Genomic DNA, 26,703 nt, shown 5'->3' on the forward strand with positions numbered 1-26,703 from the left:
CAGAAAAGTCTTCCTCCGGCTGTCAAATTAACTGCCCGTTCATGGTTTTATTTCACAAGCTTACTAATAGTACGTAATACAACAATTACTGCAGTTTGTATGTACAATGACACTACAGAATATTAATACAAATATTTATAAATAGTATTGTGACTAAACTTTTGCTAGAATTTTCTAAGCATTTTTCTTAATATTTCTCTCATTAATATCCCATGACATTCTGTTTTCCAGGATTCTGTTTGTTTGTGTACTTTTTACTTTGTTTGTACTATATTCACTTTTCACGTTTGCGTATGTGTACCGTATGTGTACTATGTACCTTGCTACTGTATACACCAGAATTTTCCTTCGGGACCAATAATGTAATTAAAATTTAATCAAATATCACCAAACCACTTTTAAAGTCCAAACATTGTTTCTCACTTTCAGCTTAATATTTGGTTTTACACTTTCAGTCTTATTTTTCCCATATAGGGACGCACACTTGTAATCCAAATATTGTTGGGTCGAATCCCCAACCAGCAAAGTACTGAGATACTCTTGGGTACCACTGCTTTGACTTTGTGTCAAATGAGCGGATGCTAGAGGAGTCCCTAATGAGGCACATTACCTGTATTGTGAGGGAGAGTCAATTGCAGCACTACGACCATGTGACACGATACCCTGAGGGTGATCCGGCTCGCAGGATCCTCATTGCTGAGGACCCGAGAGGCTGGACCAGGCAGAGGGGATGCCCATGTAACACCTGGCTGTGGCAGATGGATGGCCATTTCCAGAGGGTGGGACTGGATGGCCTGACTGCTTGGGGGGTTGCCAGCCGGCATCCTGTAGTGTTGCGTCTTGTGGTGGGTGCTGCTCCCCAACTTGACCTGACCAATTTTGGTGAGCTTGCACCCACCATATCCTCAATTCTCTACTGCTGGTATAGCACATACGCTTCAAGGTCTCACATGTTGTACATTGAGAGATGCTCTTCTGCATACCTTGGTTGTAACGAGTCGTTATTTGAGTTACTGTTGCCGTTCTGTCAGTTTGATCCAGTCTGGCCGTTCTTCTCTGACCTCTGCAACCAACAAGGCATCTTCACTCAGAGAATCGCCGCTCACTGTGCGTTTCTTTATCTTTTTTGGCCCATTTTCTGTAAACCCTAGAGATGGTTGTGAGTGAAAATCCCAATAGATCAGCAGTTTCTGAAACACTTATACTAGCTTGTCTGGCACCAACAACCATGCCATGTTTAAAGTCACTTAAATCATCTTTCTTCCCCATTCTGGTGTTTGATGTGAACATTAACTGAAGCTCCCGACCAGCATATGCATGATTTTATACATTGTGCTGGTAACATATGATTATTTTTGTATTTTTTTTACAAGTATTCAGATAAGCCTTCACAGCAGGCCATTTCTGATACTGAAGTAAACTTTTCTGTTTGGTTCAAGCACATGAACCGTGAGATAGCAGCAAAGACAATAAACATAAGATTTGACACCTATTGCCAGGATTGGTCCCTGCTTTGCTCTGTTTGATCCATCAATTCCCTGTTTGACCAGCTGGTGTCGCTGGCCACCTCAGTTTCCCTGCATGTTGTTGTTGTTGTTGTTGTTTTCCTGACCCCTAGTGGTCCCATTGTTCTGAGTTCAGTTTGTAATACAAATCCCTTTGGTGTCTGTAAGCTGCGCGGGGATCATCATCAATAAAAAGTGACTAACCCTCCCCGACCATCCCAGTAAACCTTGCTGCTGCAGGTTTAGTCCCTCTATGTATCACCACCTCTGATCTCTGATTCTTTCCGCTCGTTTGCTTAGCTGCCTTCTCGCCATTGGCTATTTCCAGAGCTGCCCCCTTGCCATTGGCTGTTTCCCGAGCTGCCTACTTGCCATTAGCTGTTTCCCGAGCTGCCTCTTTGCCATTGGCTGTTTCCAGAGCTGCCTCCTTGCAATTGGCTGTTTCCCGAGCTGCCTCTTTGCCATAGCCTGTTCCCTGAGCTAGACAAACCTTGCATTTGTCATTGTTGCATTTGTTACCTTTTTGTACGTGCTTTTGTTGCACATTTATATGCATGTTTAGTTTAGCCTTGGTTGGTTTAGTTCTTGTTACCTTCTTGTCTGTGTTTAAGACCCCCTAGTGGCCCTTTTGTTTCTGGTTTACTTGAGTTCAGTTTATAATTAAATTCCTCTTCGTCACTAAGGTGCACTGGGATCATCATTCAGCTTGCTGAATCGTGACAGCCATGTATTTAGGCCCTGAATAGAAATAACCACTGCACACAGTTATTGGCATGACATGCAGTCTAATAGATGAGTCTGGGTTTGGCAGATGCTAGGAGAACATTACCTGCATGACTGCATTATACCAACTGTAGAGCTTGTTGGAGGAGGAATATTGGTATGGGGTTGTTTTTCAGGGGTTAGGCCTGACCCCTTAGTTCCAGGGAAGGGAACTCTTAATGCATTAGCATACCAAGACATTCTGGACAATTCTATGCTTCCAAATGTGTGGGGACAATTTGGGGAAGACCCTTTTCTGTTCCAGCATGACTGTGCCCCAGTGCTCAAAGCAAGGTCCATAAAGATATGGTTGGGTGAGTTTGTTGTGGAAGAACTGGATTGGCCCACACAGAGCCCTGACCTCAACCCCATCGAACAACTTTGGGATGAACTAGAACAGAGATTGCAAGCCGAGCCTTCACATCCAACATCATGGTCTGACCTCGCCAACGTTTTTCTAGATGAATGGACAAAAATTCCCACAGACAGACTCCAAAATTTTGTGGAAATTCTTGTTTCCAGAAGAGTGGCAGCTCTTATAGCTGTTAAGGGGGGGGGGGCAACTCCCAATACTTTTGTCCAATTAATGTATTTATTTTCAAGAAAACAAATTGTATGATGGTGGACACGCTGTTTTGGGTTTATTAAAAACAAAACTGACAATAGCATTATCTCATCTCTAGGCCACTCGTAATATTTTTTTAAACTAACTCTGATGAATTGTAGATTGGCTATGATCATTTGTTTTTTCTCCTGGCTGGTCTTTCACAAACAAATTATTTAAGAACAAAGAAATTGCCCTTGGACACCATTGAGTATGTTTGCCTGCTGCATAGAGTAACTTATAGAAGCCAAAGTTAATTATGGACCCGCCTCTAACGTAGATTAGCCTTCGCTCACAGTTCCACCCAAGTGTGTAAATCAAAATGCCAAATATTTATCCTTAACATTTATAGTTGCTGGTTCTGTGTTTATTCCCATAAGTACACAGTGATGATAGAAGTATGCAAAAGAAAAATGCAGGAAGTGAAGAGGGGCATAAACATTAAGGTGATAAGCCTTCCTACCTCTGTTTCCCCATGCCTAAATCCTCAGTGCTTTGAAATGTTATGAATGCAAATATGTATTTGCTTACTGTTGAATCTGAAAGTAAAACTAATGTAAGTCCTCTATATTATGCAATACTAAACAATGTATCAGGCTGCATAATGACAGCTCTACCCTCAGAACAGTGTTTTTATTTGCCAAAAAAGGTCGCTATAGTATAACTTGACTATTTATTATTCACCCATTTTCCAAACCACTTACCCTACTGGGTCACGGGGGCCTATCCCGGAAGCAATGGGCACAAGGCAGGGAACAACCCAGGATGGGGGGGCAATCCATCACAGGGCACACTCACACACCAGTCACTTGCACATGCTTTCCTACAGGCAATTTAGCAAGTCCAATTAGCCTCAGCATGTTTTTGGACTGTGGGGGGAAACTGGAGTACCTGGAGGAAACCCCACGACAACATGGGGAGAACATGCAAACTCTGCACACATGTGACCCAGGCGGAGATTCGAACCCGGGTCCCAGAGGTGTGAGGCAACAGTGCTAACCACTGCACCACCATGCCACCCCCATCTTTTTCATCGCTGGTTATTTTTATTTGTATCTCACATTTTGTGTTGTATCTTTGGAGAAAACAACAGATTCACATAGTCTCACAATGTGACTATGAAATTACCATATAAACTAGAAAAATGAATCCATATCACCAGTGAAATTAGTTAATAACCATGAGCACAATAAGTAAATAAGACATATCTTTATCCTTTTGAATAACTAACTAGCCTTTCATTTATTTTGTTAAAGACAGTAAGGCAAAAGGTTCAGACTTAGAACTTAATATGGGGTAAAAAAAAAAAAAAAACCATGACGCAGCACAAAAACTCACACTTTTATTTTGAAATTTGTACACTGGTTGGTCACCGGAAGTAATTTTTAGCACAATGTCCGCGCGATAAGTTTGAATTCCGCGTCGTAATGGATCTTGGGGTTGGATTTTACGAAAACAGGAATCGATCGCCTCCTGTTAAAGTCCTCTCCAGTCAACTCCGGGAGGGCAATGAACAAACAGGTCAAAATGGGAAGATACGATGCACAATAAAAAGACTGGGATTGGCGAAGACCACGCCGCTGCACGTCTCTGTGGTGTGGATGCAGGGCACTGTGCTGAAAGTTACTTCAAACGCCGACACTACAGTGCTGCTCATTGACGAGACCGGGACTTTCACCATCAATGGTGTCAACAGTATCCCTAAAGGAAAACCTTGTCTTTCCCAGGGTGAGTAGAAAGCAGTTTTGTGAATGAATATCAGCCTTAGCCGACGTTGCATCAGATCCATTAAACATTTTAACACTGGCAGTATTACGATGAGTTGAGTATCCGGATCGGTCCATCCTGTGCCAAATGGCATCCGACTCTAGATATTGATTGAGGAAAAATAGTAATTACAGTCTAAAACAAAAATAGCCGTTTTTCTTTGTTTCCTTGTTATTTGTTTTGGTAACGAGTTCAAATTGAACATTTAGTTTGTCGCTGTTCATCTGTCTAGCATAAACATCGTGCAATACGAAGTCAGTTAAAATGTGTCAGCTAATCCGATAAGTTATTTAGTTAATCGGCAAATCTTGCTTACTCTTTGCCGAATATTTCCCCCAAAAATATGTGATTTATACTGGGGGCAGTCTAACTATATATCAGTGATAATCAGGACTGGGACCGCCCTTTGATTAAATTAATCTCGAAATTGTTTAATGCATGGGGGCAGCGTCTTCTAGGAATAGGGGAACATCATAATGAAACAGTTTATATCTACAATCATGCAGAGGAACTTTCAGACGTACTGATTCCTGGGAGACAGCTGTCCGTACCAGCAGAGTGTTTTGCCTTGAAGTATCCTTCGTCTTTCTCCATCCAGATGTTGGAGACTGGTTGAATGATGTCTTCTCAGAGGATGTTATTAATTCCAGTGCACAGGGTTCCAGGTTTTGGGCTCCATATACCAGGTTATACATTTGTTAATTGTGCTTGGATATATGCATTTCTAAAAGCCCGGTTATATATTCCAGCTTTGTGAAGCTCACAGGTACCGTTTCTGTTAAGACTGATTCAGCTCTGCGGTCATTTTTTAGCGCTGTGCTTTTATTTTCAGTAGCCAAACCATCAAATGACCGTCCATCCCTGGACTTTGACTTGATTGCTGTCCCTCTTATGTTGTCATGGCTACTGAGACCTTGTTTTCCCATGACAGTTTAATTTCTTTGAGTTTTTCCCGACTAATGAAACTGCCACTGAGATTTAGTTCTTTTTAGAACTTCGTCAGACATGTGCTAATTGTAAGACCTCTGGGTCGTTAAATTTTAATAAAAAAATGGCCTTTGCACCACCATTTTTGATTTTGATGAAATTTGGCGTGTATGTTACACGTACCTTCCAGAGATCAGAAATGTGTTTTTGTTTATTTAAAAAGTAGCACACATTTTCAACACCCTGGGTAGTGAAAAATGATACTCCAGAGTATTTTTTTACAGCTACATGACTCAACAGTAGCTTATTGGAGATCTCAAAAAGATCTTGTTCATGGTATGGAAAAGGTATAGATTCAACTTTTGCTTAGGTTTAAATGTCTTTTTCCGGGTGAAGGTTCCCTGTAAAATCTCACAACCAGCAATTTTTTGTTATATTTGGTTATTAGAAAAAAGTGAAGGGCTTGGAGTAACACGTCCTGTAAAACATTGACCTGTTAATTGGTCTCATCCATCAGATAGTCACTCTAGAAATGTGCTTTTTAATGCTACATTTGAGCTTCAAAAGAGACGTGGGGAGGGGTAGCATTTTTTCACTCAATTGGGAAGTACTCTTTACCTTTCAAACAAAAATTTGAAACAAAAGACATTTCTGGGCAAATTGGCATAATCGGATTCACCTTATAAGTTTATTATTGTGAGTCGTATTGTGAGAGTTAAAGTCCTTTTATTTTGTACTATGTATTTATATCTGCATCAGTAGATGCAGATTTATTTATATATGTATATAATATGGGGGGCGGCATGGTGGTGCAGTGGTTAGCACTGTTGCCTCACACCTTTGGGACCCAGGTTCGTCTTGGGTGGGGGGTTCCTCCGGGTACTCTGGTTTGCCCCCACAGTCCAAAGACATGCTGAAGCTAATTGGAGTTGCTAATTGCCCGTAGGAGTGCATGAGTGTGCCCTGCGATGGGCTGGCCCCCCATCCTGGGTTGGTCATTCCCTGCCTCGTACTTCCGGGATAGGCTCCGAACCCTCCGTGACCCAATAGGGTAAGCGGTTTGGGAAATGGATGGATGGGTATAATATATATATATATATATATATAATGTGTGTGTGTGTACGTACGTGTATGTGAAATTAAGGCACACGTCATAAAGCTGACTGGTATCCGGAATGAGATGGTTAGGAATGTAAAGTGTTCGCAATATATGTAACAAATCAAATAGACAGTAAATGGTATGTACAATATTTCACAATGGAAAATGCCACTGTTTTGCTTCATTACACCTTTTGTGTGACTGCCTTAAATTATTAAAGCAGTGTAGGCCCTCAAGTAATAATGACTCACCTGCAAGGCTGACATGCAGAACACCCATAATGATAGCTCTGAACCCACTGAAGCCGTTAAACTTTAAGGCACCATCCCTAAACCATAAAGTTCAGTGCCAATGCAGAATTTTAATACAATGTCCTATTTACCACGAGGGAGCAGAGTACTTTTCTGTAGCTGATAGCTAGTTTTAGTTTTGCCCTGTTTTCTCTACAGGCAAATATGTGATGGTGATGGGAGTCATTCAGTCCTGCAGGCCTGAGCCGGTGCTCCGTGCCGTGAAGATGACGGACCTCTCTGGGAACGACATCCACAGGAAAATGTGGAAATTGGAAGTGGAGGACCTGCAGCAGACACTGGAATAAGCTGTGGACTGGGCACCCAGGGGTGCTGTCACTGACATTTCCATTGTCCTCTTAAATTTCCATTCTAAAAAGTGACTGTGAGTCAGTCATTCAAGTATCAGTTTAATTATTTTGTTACAAAGTGTTTTACTAAATGATATTCTTTTTCTTAAGACACATTTTATTTAATTACAGTGTTCTTTCTGCCAGTTGTAGTGGTGGATATATATAAAGTTAAATGAGCTAGCACTGCATTAAGCTCGTTTGCCTGATTGCTCTTGGTTACATTCAGCCTTTGCAAGCTCCATTCTTTGCTTACAGACCAACTCGGGACCAGGACTGACATGGTTGTTCTTTGTACAGATGCTATTTATTTTTCTAGTTTTCATGTCACTTCTTATCATTGGTGCCTAAATAACCAAATGAAAATATGAAAGAATGTGTTTGGTTTGATTAATAAACAATTTGAAATCTTTTTTTTTTGGCGAGCTGGTTATATCAAATAACCAAAAGGTTATTGCTAATAAAAGAACTGCTTTCATGTTATCTAAGACAGCAGTTTGCACAGGAAGACAAAAACGATTGAATATGGAGCAAAAATAAACACGATAACTATAACCTAAGTAATTCTTGTAAATACAATTGTCTATACAACCACCTAACCACACATGAGATTGTTTGAGCTTGTTCACATTTTTTTTATTAAATTATAAAATACACAAACTTCACAGGTTAATTAGATCTGGTTTGAGAACGTCTTACTGCTCGAATCACAAATAAAACAGCTCCCTCTAAAAAACACTATGATAGTTAAAATGCACCTCCATCAATCCATCCGTTTTCTAGCACGAAGCAAACACACCTTTAGTTAAAAATGTTTTATTGGGAGATTCAATTATCCACATCTGCACAATCATCTGCTACTACCTGGGTCAAAATTAATTTGAAATAGTATATGCTCTGTTCTTTTTGAATAACCTAAGTATGTATAAAACATTTATTTGTGCTTAAGCACCCAGTATTAGTGGCAGTGTTACAAGGAACACATGCATTCAACAGCTTATATTTATATTTTTAAAAACTATCAATAAATTGAAGCCCAGTTTTGTTCATTCCTTCATTTATTTTGGAAAATTATTTATGCACACTATTTATTACATCATAAGACTTATTTTCCCTTCTTAATGAGGAAGTATGCCAAGCAGCATCTTTTCTGGAGTGAATACATGGAGTTACACAAAAACTGAACATTTGTAAAATCTTTTCCCTGGTATCACTGAAGAACAGGAAAAAACATGCTCAGATTCCACGTTCCTAGATCAGGTCTCAAACATACTTAGAACACTTACATTAGTCAACAGTTGGGCAAAACCATTAACACAAAGCCTAATTTATATTTCAAAAAAATGTTGAATATCATGTAATTTATTGAATAATGTACTGAAAAGGAAAAACATTTACCCATCATAAAGTTGAAATATAGTGACATGGACCACTGTAACCTGGGGAGCGTCTGTATAATTAACATACGGTCAACTCCAGAATATTAACCTTCAAAAAAGTGAAAAAAAACATAGTGATTATATGTGGAGAAATTATTCACTTAATAAAAAAGTATTCCTGCACAACTGTTGTTTTACCTTCGAAACAGTTTGTCAAAAACGTGGCAAAATTATTGGCACCCCTGAAGAATACTGAATAAACGCAAAGGAATTTGCATCTATGGGGAAAATGTTTTTCGATACTGCTTTTAAATACTATGAAGTATAAGAGGTTAAATCCTTTTGTTATCAGCACTGGTAATACCAAAGAGCACTCAACTCAAATGTGGAAAAACAACCTGTTGAGCTGCAAAGATTGGGGAATGGCTACAAAAGAAATTGGTATTCAGCTGAAATTATCACTCAGCACAATCGGCGCCATAGCAAATAAGTTTGAAAAGCATGGAACTGTTGAGAATTTGCCAGAGAGGGGATGCATCCACATTCTGCCTCTGCGAACAGTGAGGAGGATGCTACGAGAGGCAAAGCGGAGCCCAAAGATCACAGTTTCACGACTGCAAAGCTTAGCTGAATTTTGGGGGTTTCACCATTTCAAAAACAAAAGTGGGAACAACCCAGGATGAGGTGTCAACCCAGGAGTAGGCACTGCATACCCACAGTAAAATATGGGGGTGGCCCTTTGACTCCTTAGGGCTGTTTTGCTGGCAGTGGTTCAGGGACTCTTGTTAAAGTCAGTGGCCCAATGTCGCATTCAACACGAGGGGCCTCGTTATTAAAGCTGCGTACGCAAAAAAGATGAGCAAAATTTGCGTATGCAACTTTTTATGCAACTCCTCATATTTATCAAACAAAACTTGAAGGGAAAAAATGCATATATTTATGGGAACTTTGGACAGAGGCCCATTTTAAAACAGAGAATTACAAGTAAAACAACTAAATGACTGTGCGCATGCCAAGTATTCATACGATCAACCCACCTGTTCACAAAAAAAAAAAAAATTTAATCTGAAAATGTGACCTGTGATGAATTTTAATTAATATTACATTAATTCCATTTATTTTATTTTACTGGGATTCTATTTATTTGTATAAGCCAAATACTATGTATTTGCCTTTGATAATTTCATTGAAAAGAGGCTGTCACCTCTTTTCATGAAATGGAAATATTTGTTATTGTCATGAGTTGCACTTGCAGATGTGAAATTTAAAAAAAGCCTGATACCCCTATGAAGTAAAGGAGCTGAGGGCTGCTGGGATTGCAGTCAATGCCCCAGGCCCAGCGGGATTGCAGTCAATGCCCCAGGCCCAGCGGGATTGCAGTCAATGCCCCAGGCCCAGCGGGATTGCAGTCAATGCCCCAGGCCCAGCGGGATTGCAGTCAATGCCCCAGGCCCAGCGGGATTGCAGTCAATGCCCCAGGCCCAGCGGGATTGCAGTCAATGCCCCAGGCCCAGCGGGATTGCAGTCAATGCCCCAGGCCCAGCGGGATTGCAGTCAATGCCCCAGGCCCAGCGGGATTGCAGTCAATGCCCCAGGCCCAGCGGGATTGCAGTCAATGCCCCAGGCCCAGCGGGATTGCAGTCAATGCCCCAGGCCCAGCGGGATTGCAGTCAATGCACCAGGCCCTGCGGGATTGCAGTCAATGCACCAGGCCCTGCGGGATTGCAGTCAATGCACCAGGCCCTGCGGGATTGCAGTCAATGCACCAGGCCCTGCGGGATTGCAGTCAATGCCCTAGGCCTTGTGGGATTGCAGTCAATGCCCTAGGCCTTGTGGGATTGCAGTCAATGCCCTAGGCCTTGTGGGATTGCAGTCAATGCCCTAGGCCTTCTCCGCTGTGAATGTGACTATGTACTGCAAATATTTGTTACACAGCTAGTTTTAAGGGCTTCAGATAAGAGACCAACTTATCCTGGTATGCTCGCACTACCTTGGGTCAGTCTCTCAGCTGGGAGGGCAACACAATCCCTAGTCTGTGTAGATCAGAATAACAAATGTAAGAGTGACTCCAGCTTTGCTTGATTAGAGAGCATGTGTAGTATAATATACATAGACTTAGTGGTAATGAATAGTACAACAGAATCAATGTTGAGTAAGACCACATATTCCATATAGCCTTAAAACTGACAAATAAATGCATCGTTTAACAATATATCCTGTAAGAAGATGTTGTTTTGTTGAGTAAGTGTCTGTAGGGTGTTAGAAATAATGAGTGGGAGAAGTCTGTGCATAAGATAAGGGAGAATGGGGGAGTGAGTGGCCTTGGATGAGTGCAGGCCGGAGATGAGCTAACAGGAAGCCATAAGGAACATCAGGTGGTCATTCACAGAAAAGGTATAAAATATATTCTGATCTGTCGGCCTTTTTTTGTCGGGGCCTTTCTCCTTTACATGCAGGAATCCCTCTTTGAACAGAAGTTTTAAATGGGAATCTTCTCCTACCCTAAGATGTCTGCATTTTATTTAAGTGCATCGGAAATCCATCCATCCATCAATTTTCCAAACCGCTTATCCTTCTCGGTCGCGGGGGGGTCCACACACTAAATGTAAATTACGCATCAGACATTGGCAAACATGGATAGACTTAAAGACATTCTTGTTAGTGACTATGTAAACGGGAAGATTAGAATGGAACGAGTTTTCGAGGACCTTCAAGATTATTTTTTTACTGATTTACTTACTGTTTGCACTATGTGTAAGGCCTTTGCACTTAGTTTTCCCCACGTTGTGGGTGAACAGACAAATTTCAAAACTACATAAACAGAAAACCATTTCATTCTATTAATGCGCAGGTCATCTGTGATGCCAGCATGACATAGACTTGATTTGTTCATTCTGAGTACCACATCAATAACACATTTGAGCTTTGTGTACCACATCCCCTATTATAGATACGATATGCATGCTTTAGTTTGAGGGTGATGTGGGTTTGTCCCAGTCAGTCACATTAGCCCTGTGACCAGCAAGTCATTTGATTCTCTCGATCTTCAGATTCGCCACTTATTTTTTGGGGGTGTTTCGTAACACTCACGGAATTTACAGTGGCAGGGTGTTACCATTCAAAATACTTAAGATTCAACTGAAATATCATTGCAAAGACAAGGAAATGCAGTTTGGCATCTAATGCAAAAGTGCAACATGGTGCAAAATATACATGTGATATATAAATCATGAGAAAATGTACTTCTAAACATTTTCTTGTTTTTTTTTCATGCTCCAACCTCACACTGTTCAAACTTCCTCCTCTTGGTTTTCTATTTACAGCAGCTACAGTCCGACTTTGCAGCCAGAAAGGCTTTATTTACATATTATATGAGCATGCAGCTCATTTGTATTAATCATTTATGCTGTTGTTTTTGTGGGTGGCAACTGCGCAGGGTTCGGAATTTCGGAATGAGCTGGACTTGGTCTGCATGGAAAAGTGCTCCAAGATTTCTCTGCAGGTGTGCCCCAACCTTGTTAAACATTATAGAGGGAGGTTGAGTGTTGTCACTCTTACCTGGGGAGGCTATACCTACTGACATTAGGGATGCCGGTATTTTTGGAACGGCAATTTTCATGAAAATTTGTGTCACTAACAGAAACCTTAAATTTGTTACGAAAATCTGTTAGAAGATTAAACCAATGGGGCTTATATTAAAATTTACCTTATTCTCATGAAGGGTACCAATAATTTTGCAGCTGACTGTGTGTAAGAAGCCATGCTTTTAAAGGAGGAGACTTAATAATACAGAATTACATTGTGTTCACAATTCGATATCTGGGAGGCTCAGGTAAATTTACAAACTACTTAGTAATTTAGTTCAAATATACATAAAGAAGTTCTATTAGATATACTTCTATCGTAAATCTATAGTGGTTACAGAACACAAACAGCAAGGTGGTGCAGAACAAAAGACCTGTAGGTGACAGTCACCTGACTGTGATCACAGGCGCTTGTAGGTTCCCAAGACAGTGCTGCAGTTTGGACACCGATGGTTCACATCCTTCAAATCATCCACGCAGAATGGAATCAGGCAACAGCCGTAGAAGCAGCTGGAAAAAGAAGGGGTGAGAAGGCATTGGGCCTGTATGAGCAAGATGTGTGCAAGAAAAGTCAGTTTTCCTGGATTCTTTCTACAGTAAATGTTGAAACCATGGGGAGGACTTCCATTGGAGGATCCCGTCACAGTTGTCCTGTGCATCAGCTCACCCAAAGATGAAGAGGCCGGCACAGGTCAGCCAGGTCATGGTGCCAGCGTTGTGCTCCAGGCGAGTCAACACCATCTGCATACACATAGGGCAGTGCGTCTGCACAGGCTGGGACCCGAATACCACTCTTGGCTGTACGTAGACGGTCTGTACGGACACTAGGGTGGAGAAAACAGCACATTCCCATTCAGCTTCCAATCCCCAGGAAACGTTCTTCCATTTTAGGTCTCCTGCAAAAGCAGGATAGACCGCATCCAGGCTGTCTGAAGTTTCCCCAGGTTAATTTTCTGTTCCCTGTTAGTGGGGGACTGCAGCCCCCAATATCCTGTATCCTTTAGGCCTTCAAATAACTATATGATCCCCAAATGAGTGCCTCTGATAGGGGTGCTACTACTTTGGAGGCCGGCACCCTGCTCTGTCGATACAGACACATTCATTCACAGTGCAGAGTCACAGTGAGCCTGGGGCCTATTCTAGCAAGCACAATTAACTGGGCAATTAATTCTTCAAGTTAAAAACAGTATGAGATAAGAACTCCACTTTGACCTATAAGAGAACTCTTATCTATTGTCTGTTAATATCTGTTATCCATTACCATTGTTTCTCTACATTCATTCCATGAATTACGCTGATTACGAGTGACTTTGAAAATTCCAGAGGAAAGGGTCCAGTCTGTATATGTAGCGAGTGTAAGAAAGAAGACGGACTGTAACACAATGAAATGTGGCAAACTCTTAAACTGACAGGGTCCTTACCCACTTGACTGGTTGTGGGGGGTCCGTATGGCTGAACTGGGTAGGGTCCTTGTTCAGGCTTAGAGAAAGCAGGGGGTGGCTGTACAAAACCCGGGGGGTAGGGGCTGCTCATGGCTTCCTCATATGAGGGCGGCTGAGGAGAGAACGCAAGTCCCACTGTCTCTAATGGAGGTGCACTTGCCATACTGCCGGACAACCTGAAATAGATGTGGACAAAACTGCTTGACTTTTGGGCCAAAAGGAGTTCACAGCAGACTAAAAGAAAATCAACGCTGATGCATGAAGTATAATTGTAAATATATTTAAATGCTAGAATAATTTCAGCCAACGACAAAACAAAGGCCTAACTTAACCCACAGACCACTTTTCAGAAAGGAATTTATTAAAATATTTATTAAGAGCAACCAATTCTCAAATAACCAAGGCACCCGTATGTTTGGTATTATTTATGTGTAGAGAAAACGTCCTTATAAACATAACATGCTAGAAGTGGCAGATAATATCAACAAGTGATGCTGATTCGGTGTCCATTCCCATATGTTACTCTAGATGCAGCATAACTGACTACAACACAACAGGACGAAAGCTGTGTCTAAATTTTACACCAATATGTTTAATACTAACTCGACAGCCACCATTTATCCGTAACCAGTTAACAATATACCAGTTAGCCATGACACGATGCCTAGAACCTTCCGGGAAATGATCTGTCTTTGCGTCTGTAATTTGTCAAATAAACATGGCACTAATATATAAATACTAACTGATAATCTATTATTTCCTTCCTAAGTTACTAAACAATGGATTAGATGAGTGTTTATAACTGCTTAGTTCAGTTATGACTCAGCTATGTTCCCATTTTAACAACGTTTTTAACAAGTACACAAACGACAGCGTCACCACGGCACGAGCCAGCTAGTTCCTAACAACAAAGGCAAAACTTTATAAGAACAATGAAATAATAACAATAGCAACATCAACAATGATGATGATGACAATTAGTGATTCCTCCGAGTAATGCACACCCCTTACGTCACAAAACGGGTAGATAGTCTTTTTAAATAAAAGTGAGCTTACTAAATGGTTAAAGTTACTAACTAACTGGCTAATTAAGTAACATAAAAAGTACACAGTCCACGGTACACAAGCCGCTTCATCGCCAGCTAGTTATTCCCAAGTTACCTTTAGTGCTGCGAAGTGAGATGAAGTCTTGGTGTCCCTCCTTCCGTGTCTTCGGAATTAACTTTCACAAACTAAGTTTTACCAAACTATCCAACTAACTAGCTGGTAAACGTTGTCCTTGCCAGAGGCTGACCACCATAACCACTGCCCTGTATGGAAAACGTCGAAATGCAAGTGTCCGAGATGTAAACAAATATATATGTTCAAAAGTAATAACTACGCTGAACGCGGCTGAATAATTATACCGCTATTTTCCTCTTTCAAGATATTATATTCACTATGCAAACAGACCCGAAAGTTAAATCAGCCGAAGTGGCACGGAGCGAGGCGTTTCCAGTAAGAGGGCATCACGTGACCCACGTCCGCGTCCGAGGGGCGTTCATGCTGGCCTGTCATCGGCCGCGCTTTCCTTACAATGGAAAGTTTAACTTAAACTTTAAATGTAGCTATTTATTTCTTTATCTGTGTTTTCTATGCAACGACCCCCTTCAACATCACCTGGAACCATAAAATTCTGTCGAAAAAACCAGTCCAGTAGCATTTTCTTAAACCACGAAGTCTTCTATTGGCATGGACAAATAACTCAACCTGACATAAATTTGGGATACAGAATTGTTTGGGCGTCTTAGTAAACCAGATATTAGCAAATGCATATTACAAACTTCAGGAGTCACATTAATACAGCCTAGTTTTACTGATTCTCATTTTGTGTATTTTACATTAAGAGCAAAAACCTGCATAGTAGTTGTACCTCACTATATTGGTTTATATAACAGCTGTTTTACCCAATATGTAGCGGGAATGTTCATAGGTGATTTAGCTACGGGTGCTAGGGGTGAAAATAGTGCTTGTGTTTGTCATATCAATATGTAATATTAAGTGATTATAACTGTATTCACAAGGTGGTAACCCAAGGGGATTCCCCCACCCCCCACCCAGCCAGTCAAGCACCTGCCTCTATCTGACTGCTTGGGCTCTTTCACCTTGCAGCCCCTGGGAGAGAAGCCTAGAGTCACCGATGGGACTGTCTATCCATCTGTCTTCCCGTAGGGGGGTCATGTATAGTCACAAAGCACTAGACCAGCAACACCCACACACTCCTCTGAGGGCTTCATCTGCTACCTTTCAATATGAATATGCGTCTGATGCCGGCCGAATCATTATACTGCCTGTGGCATTCGAAACCATTTGTCGGTGTAGAATACCCATGTGCCTTTAGTGCACAGAACAAAAACGACTCTAGTTTTAGATGTTAATCTATGTTCTTTCTCTACCTCTGGGTTTATTGCTCCATGCATAATCCCGCCCTACCGACAGAGCATTTCTTAATCCCATGTAAGCAGAAAATAATCTCCTCAATCTTCGGATACCAGCGAGAGGGAGAGTTTATGAATAAAAGGGAGAAAAACACAGCAATGCTGCATGCTGTCAGTTTTCATACTTACTGTAATTCCTCAATGTGCTTGATCATTTGTATTAGCCTTGACAGAGTGAGGACACAGAGACTAAGATTAATAATTAGTAATTAAAATAATATAACAAGAGTTTCTGATGAATGATGATTAATGGTCTGCACCACGTTACATTTTGAGAGACATTGTGCTCAAAATGCAATTTTACCACAGACATGGTATTTTAAAACATAACCAACATAGTTTTAATGTTTTGCCACAGACGTAGACGAGTCTTGCCACAGATTTCTCTTTTCTCAGACAGGTTGACAATCAGTGATGATGATGCATGCATCCTTACAAAATATCCATCCATCCATCCATTTTCCAAACCGCTTATCCTACTGGGTTGCGGGGGGTCCGGAGCCTATCCCGGAAGCAATGGGCACGAGGCAGGGAACAACCCAGGATGGGGGGCCAGCCCATCGCAGGGCACACTCACACACCATTCACTCTCACATGCATTCCTACGGGCAATTTAGCAAGTCCAATTAGCCTCAGCATGTTTTTGGACTGTGGGGGGAAACTGGAGTACCCGGAGGAAACCCCACGACGACATGGGGAGAACATGCAAACTCCGCACACATGTGACCCAGGCGGAGACTCGAACCCGGGTCCCAGAGGTGTGAGGCAACAGTGCTAACCACTGCGCCACCCCCTTACAAAATATATGTTGAAATATTCACCAGAATGTTTCTCCATTCTTTATTTTTTAAGAAATGTTCTCCTACTTTGCCATCTTTTGGCAGCATTTAAATGCATCATATTAATAATGAATGGAAGTGTGTCGGTTTCGTGCTGATATTCTGTGACAGGCCAAGGCTACTGCTGGAACCTCGATCTGTGATTGGCAAACATTAAAACCGTAGACTAAACATCCCCTCAACAAATCATATCCAGCCCCAATGCCAGTGAATTAAGTTAACCAGTGATTTGTGGTACCTAAAACACTTGTTAAAACTGCTTTGTCAACACTGTATTAGTGAAGTGAAATGCTTCATAATTTTTTGTACTTGAATTCTCAATGTTCTTCTTCAAATGGACTTAGCGGCCCATCTAGGGTGTCCCCTGCCTATTTCTGGAACAGGCTCCAGGATCAACACAACAATATGTTGAATCAGTGGTTTTGTACAATGCATTTGTAGGTAGATCTTGAAATGGTGTTTAATGACTTCTTTGCATTGTTCTAAAAGACGCAAAGATTATGAAACTATTTTACTGGAACAGGTGCACATATGGTGCAAACACTTTTCCCTCATGTTGCCATATTCCAGAATAATACTGCCCCTATACACACTGCAAGTTGTTTTAAGTCAAACACCTTTCATGGCCTCCACAGTCACCATGCCTCTGCCCTCCAGTTCTCAAAGCGTTTTACAGAGGAACCGAGAGCATCCTAACCAGCTGCACCACCGTCTGTTATGGGAACTGCAGAGCTTCTGTTGCATGGCCACTTGCAGAGTCCCTTTGCCCAGTCCATCAGATTGCTTAACAACCAATGACCTGCATCCATTCCCCCACTGCACTGTATTGCAGACTGTGGTTAATATCCCAATTCTGCACTTTATCAATAATTTACTATACTGTTGTCCATCACACATCATTATCCCCATTATATTTATTACTTATTGTTTATTCATTTATTTTTATACTGAACTTTCTTGCACTGCCTTATCATTGCAGTACCGTCATTCCCACAATGCACTGCTGTTTGTCCTATATGCCCCATGCTCTTGTCCCCTACCCCACAACTCATACAAAAATGTCACTGTATTCCTTTGAATCCATGTGGCATTAAAACTTGAAACTTTAACTTGAAAAAGATTTTCAGCGTACCACATAACTCAAATATCATATTTCATTCTGCTCTTTTTGTAAAGCTATTCTAAAGCTATTCTAAAAAACAGCAACGAAAACTTATACTTAAAGTTGGAATAAATATCTGGAACCTATATGTGGAACAAAGCGTTCTAGGGGAAAGAAAAATGTCGAGGACCCGGAAGTGCTTGCTTGTGCGTTCTTGTTTTATTTTAAGCTCCCTTGTTTGCGTTAGCATGTGTTTTTGATTTCTGTTGTTCTTATGGGTTTCTGTTTCGTTTCAGTTAGAGTTTTCATGTTGCCCTTTGTCTTTAAATTCCTGTTTTCGTTCTTCTTGTCCGCGATCGGTTCCTTCTTTGCATGTCTCGATCTGTGGAGCCTCTGCCTGTCAGTAACCATGTACAGTACTCCATCCAGAAAGTGTTTCTGCCGTTATATGTTACAGCATATATGTGCTGGGCAAGGAGCTTGGTTTAATACCTTTATTAGTGTCTGTTATTTCCATTATTTGTGTTTGCTTTCCTCCCAGTTATTAAGGACTCGGTTTTGTTTTTGGCTAGTCTCCCCTATTGGTTGAACTTCGCCAAATACATCATGTCGAATATATATGTCCTAATAAATATCATGGAATTTAATTTAATAACAAATCGTTTGGCATTTGAATATATTAGCTAATGTTTTTTTTTTATTTAAAAGCCATATTATATTAGTAAGGTTGAAAGTATAGTAATATATTATGATCAAGTTTTCAATAACAATTTAATAAACCGAATCTAGAAGCAGCTTAATACATTAATATTTACTTAAGTTTCGCTGAGGAACCGAAGGTCGATATTTGCCTGCCTCGATGTTGTGCTACATAATCAGTCACGCAGATGGAGACCATTGATTTCCTTTTAGAGATTCTGCAGGCCTGGAATTTTGTTAGCCTGCCACAGCAACATTATAACACGGCTAATAATAATGGTGGCATTGGGCTTTTCGGGGGGAAATAAGGATTTTCTCCAAAATAAATCAATTTCACATATACATACATATATTAATTTTAGTTCTTCTAGCAGAAGGCTATGCTGGGATCCAGGATGCTTTCAGGTTCAAAGTTTCTAAGACAGCAGTACACAAAAATAAGGTGAAGCAGGAGACACTGGGATCGAGCAGAAACCAGCCAGGTAAAAGGCCGAAGCGACATTCTAATGCCAGAGATGGCTGTAAATTTATCCGACAGTTTCTCATGAATCGAAGGTTGGCATCAAGTGACCTTCAAAGGGAACGGGAATCATTAAGTGCAGGCAGGTGTGAGGTGCGCTGATAGTACAGTTTGTATCAGGCTCATAGAAGCAGGACTGAGGTCCCTCAAAGGAAGGAAGAAGCCCTTCATTAATGAGAAACAGACGAATCAGAAAAATATCTATTATTTACAGGCGCACACCCATAAATTGAGAAATGAGTAAAGCAAAAAATTGTGCTGCGGTCTCTTAATTTCTTCCGTGGCTGTATATACAATACAAACAGGCTACATAACTCATTATAGATATAGAGTTATAACTAGCTAGGCGTGTTGTTTAGCCATACTCCATATAATTACTTCTTATGGAGTGGCAAATATAGCTTTTTTTGATCTAGGTTTATATCTGCCTTATGTGTTTTGCCTGAATAAACGGCCAATTTGGGGGTAAAGGGAACTCCGGCTACTTCTTGATATAACTGTAAATGATTCCATTCTCTAGTCTTATTAGAGAGAGGATGTGTCAGCAGGCTTAGCTCCAGGCTCGTGTATCTAAATGTAGCAAACATCATTCGCCTGTCAGCCACTGCTGACTCCCAAGACAAGCAGGCACGCCCTGGATCAGTATGGAGAGAAATGCATACTGCGTCAGTATGATGGCCACCTTCTTGTGCCCCTGAGAAGTTTCAGTTTGAATCCACATGGTCTGTTCCAAGCATTTACTTAAAAGAAAACACAAATGTGAAAGGTCTTGCCAGATATTCCAACACTCAGTGCCCTCCAGCAGAGCATTGAATGCTATTTCGTACAAATTTATTCAGAATTTTACTTAGCTTCCACTTTACCCATAAACACCAAGTAAAACTTGAATATTTTTATTAAAACAAGTCAAATTTAGTACCCAGCTCATTTTTCTTTAGTTGGCGTGCCCGTGCTTCCTGATATATGCCGCAAACTCAGTGTGGCAGTTTCCCAACCCGGTCCTCGAGGACCCACAGACAGTCCACATTTTCGCTCCCCCCCCCCAGCTCCAGGTAGATGGCTGGGAAGGAACAATAATATGGACTGTCTAGCAGGGAGATGGGAGGGAGCAAAAACATGGATTGTCTGGGGGTCTCCAAGGACTGGGTTGGGAAACTCTGCTGTACTGAATAAGTTGCTGTGGGAGATGGATGAAATGTGGTTTTCAAGCATATGCTTGTGTGGACAGAATAATATGGATGCTAAGTAAAATGAAGCTGAACTGATGACAGTAGTGAATTTCCTTGCTGAAACAAACACTTCTGAAGGATTTCAGTGATAATCTGCTGCGAAAGCTTCTAAATGGAGGATGTGCCTTTTCCCTGAGGAGTTTTGCAGCCCTTGCCGACAACATGAGCAAAGCAAATATTATTTTTGCTCCCATAACTGACGACAAGAACAGATGCTCAAATTCTGCAAAACAAGAACATCTTATCTTTTAGCTGAAATGGGTGGTTTGCAGGCTGTCCTCTGTGCAGTTAAACCAACCTGCAGCTTCAACAGTGCCATTCCTGACTTGTGTTTTAGCTAAACAAGGCTCTCCTCTCTTCCTGATTCTGGTCCTTCAGATTAGAACTCAGGGATGGGGTGCATTTAAGGACTTTCTGATTGTTTTTGGTCAGGTGCATAAGGAACATAAACCTTTGACCTTCGGGAAAGAAAACAGGAACTCAGAGGATTTGACTTGATAAAAAAATACCTATAAACTGTTACTGATCAGGGGTGCTTTTCCTGATAATGAATGATCTTAGTGAATAAAGAACAAGATTAAGAATGATGTAGAAAATAACAAGTTGGTCAGAGAAATTATTTAATCACAAACATGATTAGAAACTTGACTTCCGAATGTTTTGAAGAAACAGTAACGATCAATCTTTAGTATGACATAACAAAATACTTAGTGTTACACATCTTTCAGGAAATGCATCCCAGAACCGTTTTACATATAAAACGACGCTTTTGGTTTTGCATACATTATTGAGCCTACAGGAATGATTATAAATGAAGTGGACTGGATCAGGGCATAAACTTTAGGATACTCTGTAGATGTGATCCTATGCCTATAGTGACCTTTCAGCCCCATCATTTAGCCAGAGTGCTGCATAGACAAAGGTTGTTGTGGCAAGGGTGGTGCATGTCGAACCAGAGATGGAAGAACCTTAGGCAGTGATACAGGGAGGTTAACCGTGAGACAGAATTTGGAACAGAGCACAGATCAAGCAGCAGGTGAGTAGAAGTCAGAACACACTAAAGGGAGGATGTGATGGGTAAAACAGGAAACAGGAAATACAACAAAACATGGGTCCTCATTCAAACTGTATAAACAGACAAAGCCAGGAAACCAAGAGCTATGGAGCCACTAGACAGAAGCCCCATGCTTTATGTAAACAGCACTGCTCATTAACTGTCAGCACCTTCCAAGTCAGGTTACGGGTTGTGCAGGATATCATTAAACTTCAACCACCAATCTCCTGTCATGTCCATGGGTATGCCCTGTGCTTCGGTCCCCTTGATCCCCTCCCCTGTCCAATCTGTCACTGTCACGTTCTGCCCACCATGTCCATGGTCCACCTGAACCTCCTGTCTCCTCCCTGGCGTAGCCCTAAGAAACCACGTCTGTTACTTCTTTGTCTTACCTTTCGTTCTTAACCCCCGTGTTAATCACTCTCAGCTGATTCCAGTTGTAGGAAGAAGTGGTGGAAGCTAGCGGTGCCCATGGCTGTCATCCCACCTGACCCAGTGCCTCTGGAGTCCTGCACAGGAGTGATCACTGCCATGCCTCCTGTGCCCAGCCCCGGCCTTGTGGGCCCCTCCAGACCTGTCTGGCTCTGGCACTGTGTGCTTCCCAGTCCAATCATTGACATCGTACTGTCTTGTCGCCTGTGTCCTACCGCATTACACCTACCCTGTTTTGATCCCTTGTGATCCTGTTTATTTTCAGCCTTTGTTCCTTTAGTTCAAATAAGCTCCTTTTTGTTTCTCTACTATGCCGGCCCCCAAGTCCTTTGTCCTATTGGACACCTCCAGGGTCAGGAACATTGCCTCCACCTCTAGTATGTGGTGTTTGCATGTTCTCTATGCCACGAATCAGGTAACAAGCTAAATTGAGCAAAGTCAATTACCTCTCTGCAGTCTGCTTTCAGACAGCATGGGGTGTATTGGAAAAAGTACGATTGCAAGTATTTTAAAATAGGCAATTGTTTAGCGAATGTTCTGAAGCAGTGTTTCCCAATCCAGTCCTTGAGGATACACAAATGATCTATGTTTTTTGCTGGGAGGGAGCAAAAATGTGGAGTATCTGGCAGGCAGCTCAGAGGGAGCAAAAACATGGACCGGCTGTGGGTCCCCGAGGACCGGATTGGGAAACACTGGTCTAAAGTGCTCAGTGGGGGGACCATGAGTATAATCCTTCACTTTTAACATCTCTTTCACACTCTGCTCCAAAATGATGACTGCAGCAGAGACTCAGCTGGAAAAAACAAAATCCCTGCGTTTTCCCCTTGCTGGCATTTTTCCATCTGTACATATAATTAAGTCTTGCTGTTTTTATTTTAACATCAAAGGAACTTAAATTCTGCTGCAGTTGTCTCTTATCTTACACTCCAGTTTCTCTGAGATCCTGCAAAATCCATTCTGATTTCCGGTGAGCAGACCTGTCTGGCATCTCACATGAAGAGTGAATTTATCATTCAAAAACCGAAAAACCGTTTTCCTGTATCCAATGCACCTCCCAACTACTGAAAAATGACATTGGGAAAAAGTTGCATTAGGCTACATTAAAAGTTTTATTTTAATTTGGTTCATTTGATAAAGAAATTATTATTATAATGGATATAATATGCTTCTCATATACAGTATGTATATACAGCTGTATATTTAATTGCGTTGCAGTGTATTTTGAGGTATTTCCCCAATGCCAATAATCTGTTGAATTATACTGATATAAGAAATATATCTTGAATATATATTCCTATTTATTTATTATGATTGTCAATACAGGTATCCACCTCCCACTGATCCATCATCGACTCAGCTTTCAGCATTTCTTAACTGCAGGGGTCTCCGTATAATATGTGATATGAAACCCATGTCTACAATTGTCGCGTTCAAGCAGAAATCACTGAAACAGGCCCATAAGAACGATCTGATTGCCGACATAAGCTTAATGCAGACAGATCTTATCTAGGCTTTGTGCCGCTGTAATTGGCCGAACACGTATCTGAATGTTTGTGATATCATTTCCTGAAATGTGGAGGCTGGTGGACGCCCTCTTGGTCTTTCATCTGCCACTACCACCGCTCCGACTGCAGAAACGCCGATATACAATAGCAGAGCGCCGGGGCGGGGGAGGAAAGGGGTTGGCTTCAGAAAGTAAAACAACGAGCAGGTTTTCCCCGAAAACTTTAAGCGCTTTCGGCAATCGGCATGGATCCAGCAGGGATCCGTGAGGGGGTTTTAATTATCGTCAAATCGCAGAGATAAAGAGCAAGGCTGCGGCCGCCGTGTAAAACAAATTAGCCTGCATTTTTTTCTGGAAGACAGGGTGAGTATTCGTGTTCGTTGCGGTCGTGGGGTTTCCGTTATTTGGGTTTGTTGTCGTCTGATATAACGCTGCTTTCGATTTGTGTTAATGCTAATGTGCATGTCTAAAATAAACTATTTCCATAGCCGTGATATATGCACGACAGTCATGTCGGCGACCACTGTGTTACTGCTGCATGCACAACCGAGACTATAAATTCCCTGAAATATAAATGTTATCGTACACATAATAATAATAATAATAATAATAATAATAATAATAATAATAATACTAATAATTGCAACTGTTGTTTTAAGATGTTAAGTTTCTTAAAAGTATTATATTTGAAGTTGCGAGACATGAATTGCTTCTTGGTATATGCAGTTTGAAATATTCGGCTTCGTAAAGCTTTAATGTTGCAAAGATTGCTTCGCTGATTGTTAAACCATCACGTATTAAATGAACGTGAACAGAATGAAATATTGGTAATAATTGTATCTTCTTCGAGAAGAAAGGCTTGATTTTAAAATGCGAAACGTCATAATTAAAAGTGTGTTGATGATCATTTCCTGTTTATTCGTCTGATTTTAAGAAAGCTGCGCTTTATTTTAATCGCATTAAATGCGCATGAGAAGAACACCTTATGTATTGTGGTGTATGTTAAAATTTCAGTTCTGTTAAAATTTCCAGTGCTGACTACAAGTTTTATGTGCGTTTATAATGTAGCTGTGGACAGTATTTAGTTTTGTTTGACACGGATATCTGCGTGTGCATGTCTCAAAGGCGAGCGGAAGCGAAAGAATACCTATACACTTAATTTGTACTTTGACATGCAGAAATGGCACATTTAATTGGACATAAAGCAGTCCTTTTTCAGGTATTTATGTTTTAGTGATTATTACAAATCTTTGTGTATTTTTAACGCTAAGTAAATGTTTGAAGATATTCTCCATACATTATGTACATATGATTTCATTATAAAAATAATTTGTGGAAACTGAAGAGAACTGCAGAGATCTTCTGCAAGACGTGAGTGAAGATCGGCATTTTTAGACCTGACCACTGGGGTTTTCTCAGTCCCCTGAGACCCATGGATTGGTTAGGTAAAGTCGTATCTCTCACTGACGTCGATTGTAGCTCTGGGTTAATGAAGAAGTCAAGCTGCTTCTGAACGTGACTGTTCAGTTTCCTTCTCTGCTGTGTTCTACACGTGGTCTAGATGTCGCAAGGTGACCGGTGAGGAGAGGAACATCCAGACTCGATCTCCAGAGACTGTGTTAAGAGAGATTTCCCCGCCAGAGCTCCGTTGTGACCCTGCGACCATGTCGATCATGGACCATAGCCCCACCACGGGAGTGGTGACGGTCATCGTCATCCTCATCGCCGTAGCTGCCCTGGGTGCCCTGATCCTTGGCTGTTGGTGCTACCTGCGTCTGCAGCGTATCGGGCAACCAGAAGATGAGGAGAGCATCGTTGGCGAAGGTGAGACAAAGGAGCCCTTCCTGCTGGTTCAGTATTCTGCCAAAGGACCACGAGTCGAGCACAAGACCAAGCTCACCCCCAACGGCACCGAGAATCTCAGCTAAAGGGGCCCTCGATCTCTCATAGTTACACATTCAACTGCAATGTAAACCAGGACTGCTACATTCCATCTCACACGATACTGGCAATATTCATTTTTTTTACAACTTTTTAGTTCATGAATTACTGAAGAGCAAAGCTTTGGTTCCATGTAAAGTTCATGAATGTTGTCGACAGAAGGAGTGCAGGCACTGAACAAAACTATTTTTGTTGTTGTCATTTTCTGAGCCTCTGCTTTTAAAAAGAAACGGACGTTCTTTATTCACCTGAGCCTACCCAAAATGTGAAGTTGTGAATACTCTCGTACACGTAATCTTATTTATTCTGCACTTTGTACAGAATTAAACGTCAAGGGAATGTTATAGGAACTTGGAGGGTTTGATTACTTACTTATCGTTATAAATAATAAACGTATATTTCGGAGATGATGGGTTTCATAGTTCTGAGGTTTGATTTAAATGCCTATGAGATGGTGTGATTGGCCAGGGAGGTTTTAAATACGCACAAAAAACAATGATGCCGGGAAGCCACTGGAAACATTGGAACATATGAAGGATTTTTTCCCAGTGTACTTTGATAGAGCACTGCGGAAAGCATCCTGAGAGTTCGTGTTTACCGTTACTGTGGCTGAGCGAAAGTGTTAAAGTGTTAAAAAAAACTCTGGTTTTATAGGCCTGATATTTTGATTATATTGTAAAGGAAGTGACATGGAACTTCATTTGTCTTGTATAGTTCATATCTGTGTGTTTTTGCTATGGATCTCCTTGAATTACGTATTTATTACTTTTCTCATTGCCATTTGTAAGTCGAAGAGAAATTCCGATTAAGTAAATGACTTTATTTTTGTATGCTGTTCTGGGTGATTTGCCAGTGGATTACAGTCTGAGAAGGAGTTTATTTTCGGACATGCAGAAGGTGTGGGGGTGGGATGAGGGGCAGAGGTGATTTTGGGGGGGTGGGGGCGGAGGATGAGGGGGACATTGGGTGAGTGGGGTAAAAGATGTAAAATAATAAAAAAAACAGTCAAACATTTCCATGTGTTCAACCACTAGGTCCATGCAATATCCCCATATAATTTGCCTGAAGCATCGCTATCGTGTGATTGGCCACGACCTGCTGACCCCAGGCTGGGATTCGGCACCCGCTTCCTTCCTCTGCATGTCTGGAAATGTGTTGAGCCCTTTTAAATGTGCCAAGTGCGTACTCTGAAGCGCA

At 41.3% G+C, this 26,703-nt stretch overlaps 3 protein-coding genes across 3 annotated transcripts; 2 read left to right on the forward strand and 1 right to left on the reverse strand.

Moving 5' to 3' along the window:
- The first annotated feature begins 4,255 nt into the window (after positions 1-4,255).
- Positions 4,256-7,716, forward strand: rmi2 (RecQ mediated genome instability 2). The gene is made up of 2 exons (XM_048992241.1): positions 4,256-4,599; positions 7,114-7,716. The coding sequence occupies exons 1-2, from the start codon at positions 4,299-4,301 to the stop codon at positions 7,260-7,262; spliced, it is 450 nt and encodes a 149-aa protein (XP_048848198.1). The 5' UTR covers positions 4,256-4,298; the 3' UTR covers positions 7,263-7,716.
- A 388-nt stretch (positions 7,717-8,104) lies between these two features.
- Positions 8,105-15,237, reverse strand: litaf (lipopolysaccharide-induced TNF factor). The gene is made up of 4 exons (XM_048992239.1): positions 14,871-15,237; positions 13,689-13,885; positions 12,935-13,091; positions 8,105-12,777 (listed from the first exon to the last, which is right to left on the reverse strand). Exons 2-4 carry the CDS (start codon positions 13,870-13,872, stop codon positions 12,669-12,671), a joined length of 450 nt encoding a protein of 149 aa, XP_048848196.1. The 5' UTR covers positions 13,873-13,885; positions 14,871-15,237; the 3' UTR covers positions 8,105-12,668.
- An 8,405-nt stretch (positions 15,238-23,642) lies between these two features.
- Positions 23,643-26,411, forward strand: snn (stannin). The gene is made up of 2 exons (XM_048992242.1): positions 23,643-23,928; positions 25,127-26,411. Exon 2 carries the CDS (start codon positions 25,230-25,232, stop codon positions 25,491-25,493), a length of 264 nt encoding a protein of 87 aa, XP_048848199.1. The 5' UTR covers positions 23,643-23,928; positions 25,127-25,229; the 3' UTR covers positions 25,494-26,411.
- Positions 26,412-26,703: the final 292 nt, after the last annotated feature.

The sequence above is a fragment of the Brienomyrus brachyistius genome, chromosome 22 (assembly GCF_023856365.1).
Source record: "Brienomyrus brachyistius isolate T26 chromosome 22, BBRACH_0.4, whole genome shotgun sequence".
NCBI lineage: Eukaryota > Metazoa > Chordata > Actinopteri > Osteoglossiformes > Mormyridae > Brienomyrus > Brienomyrus brachyistius.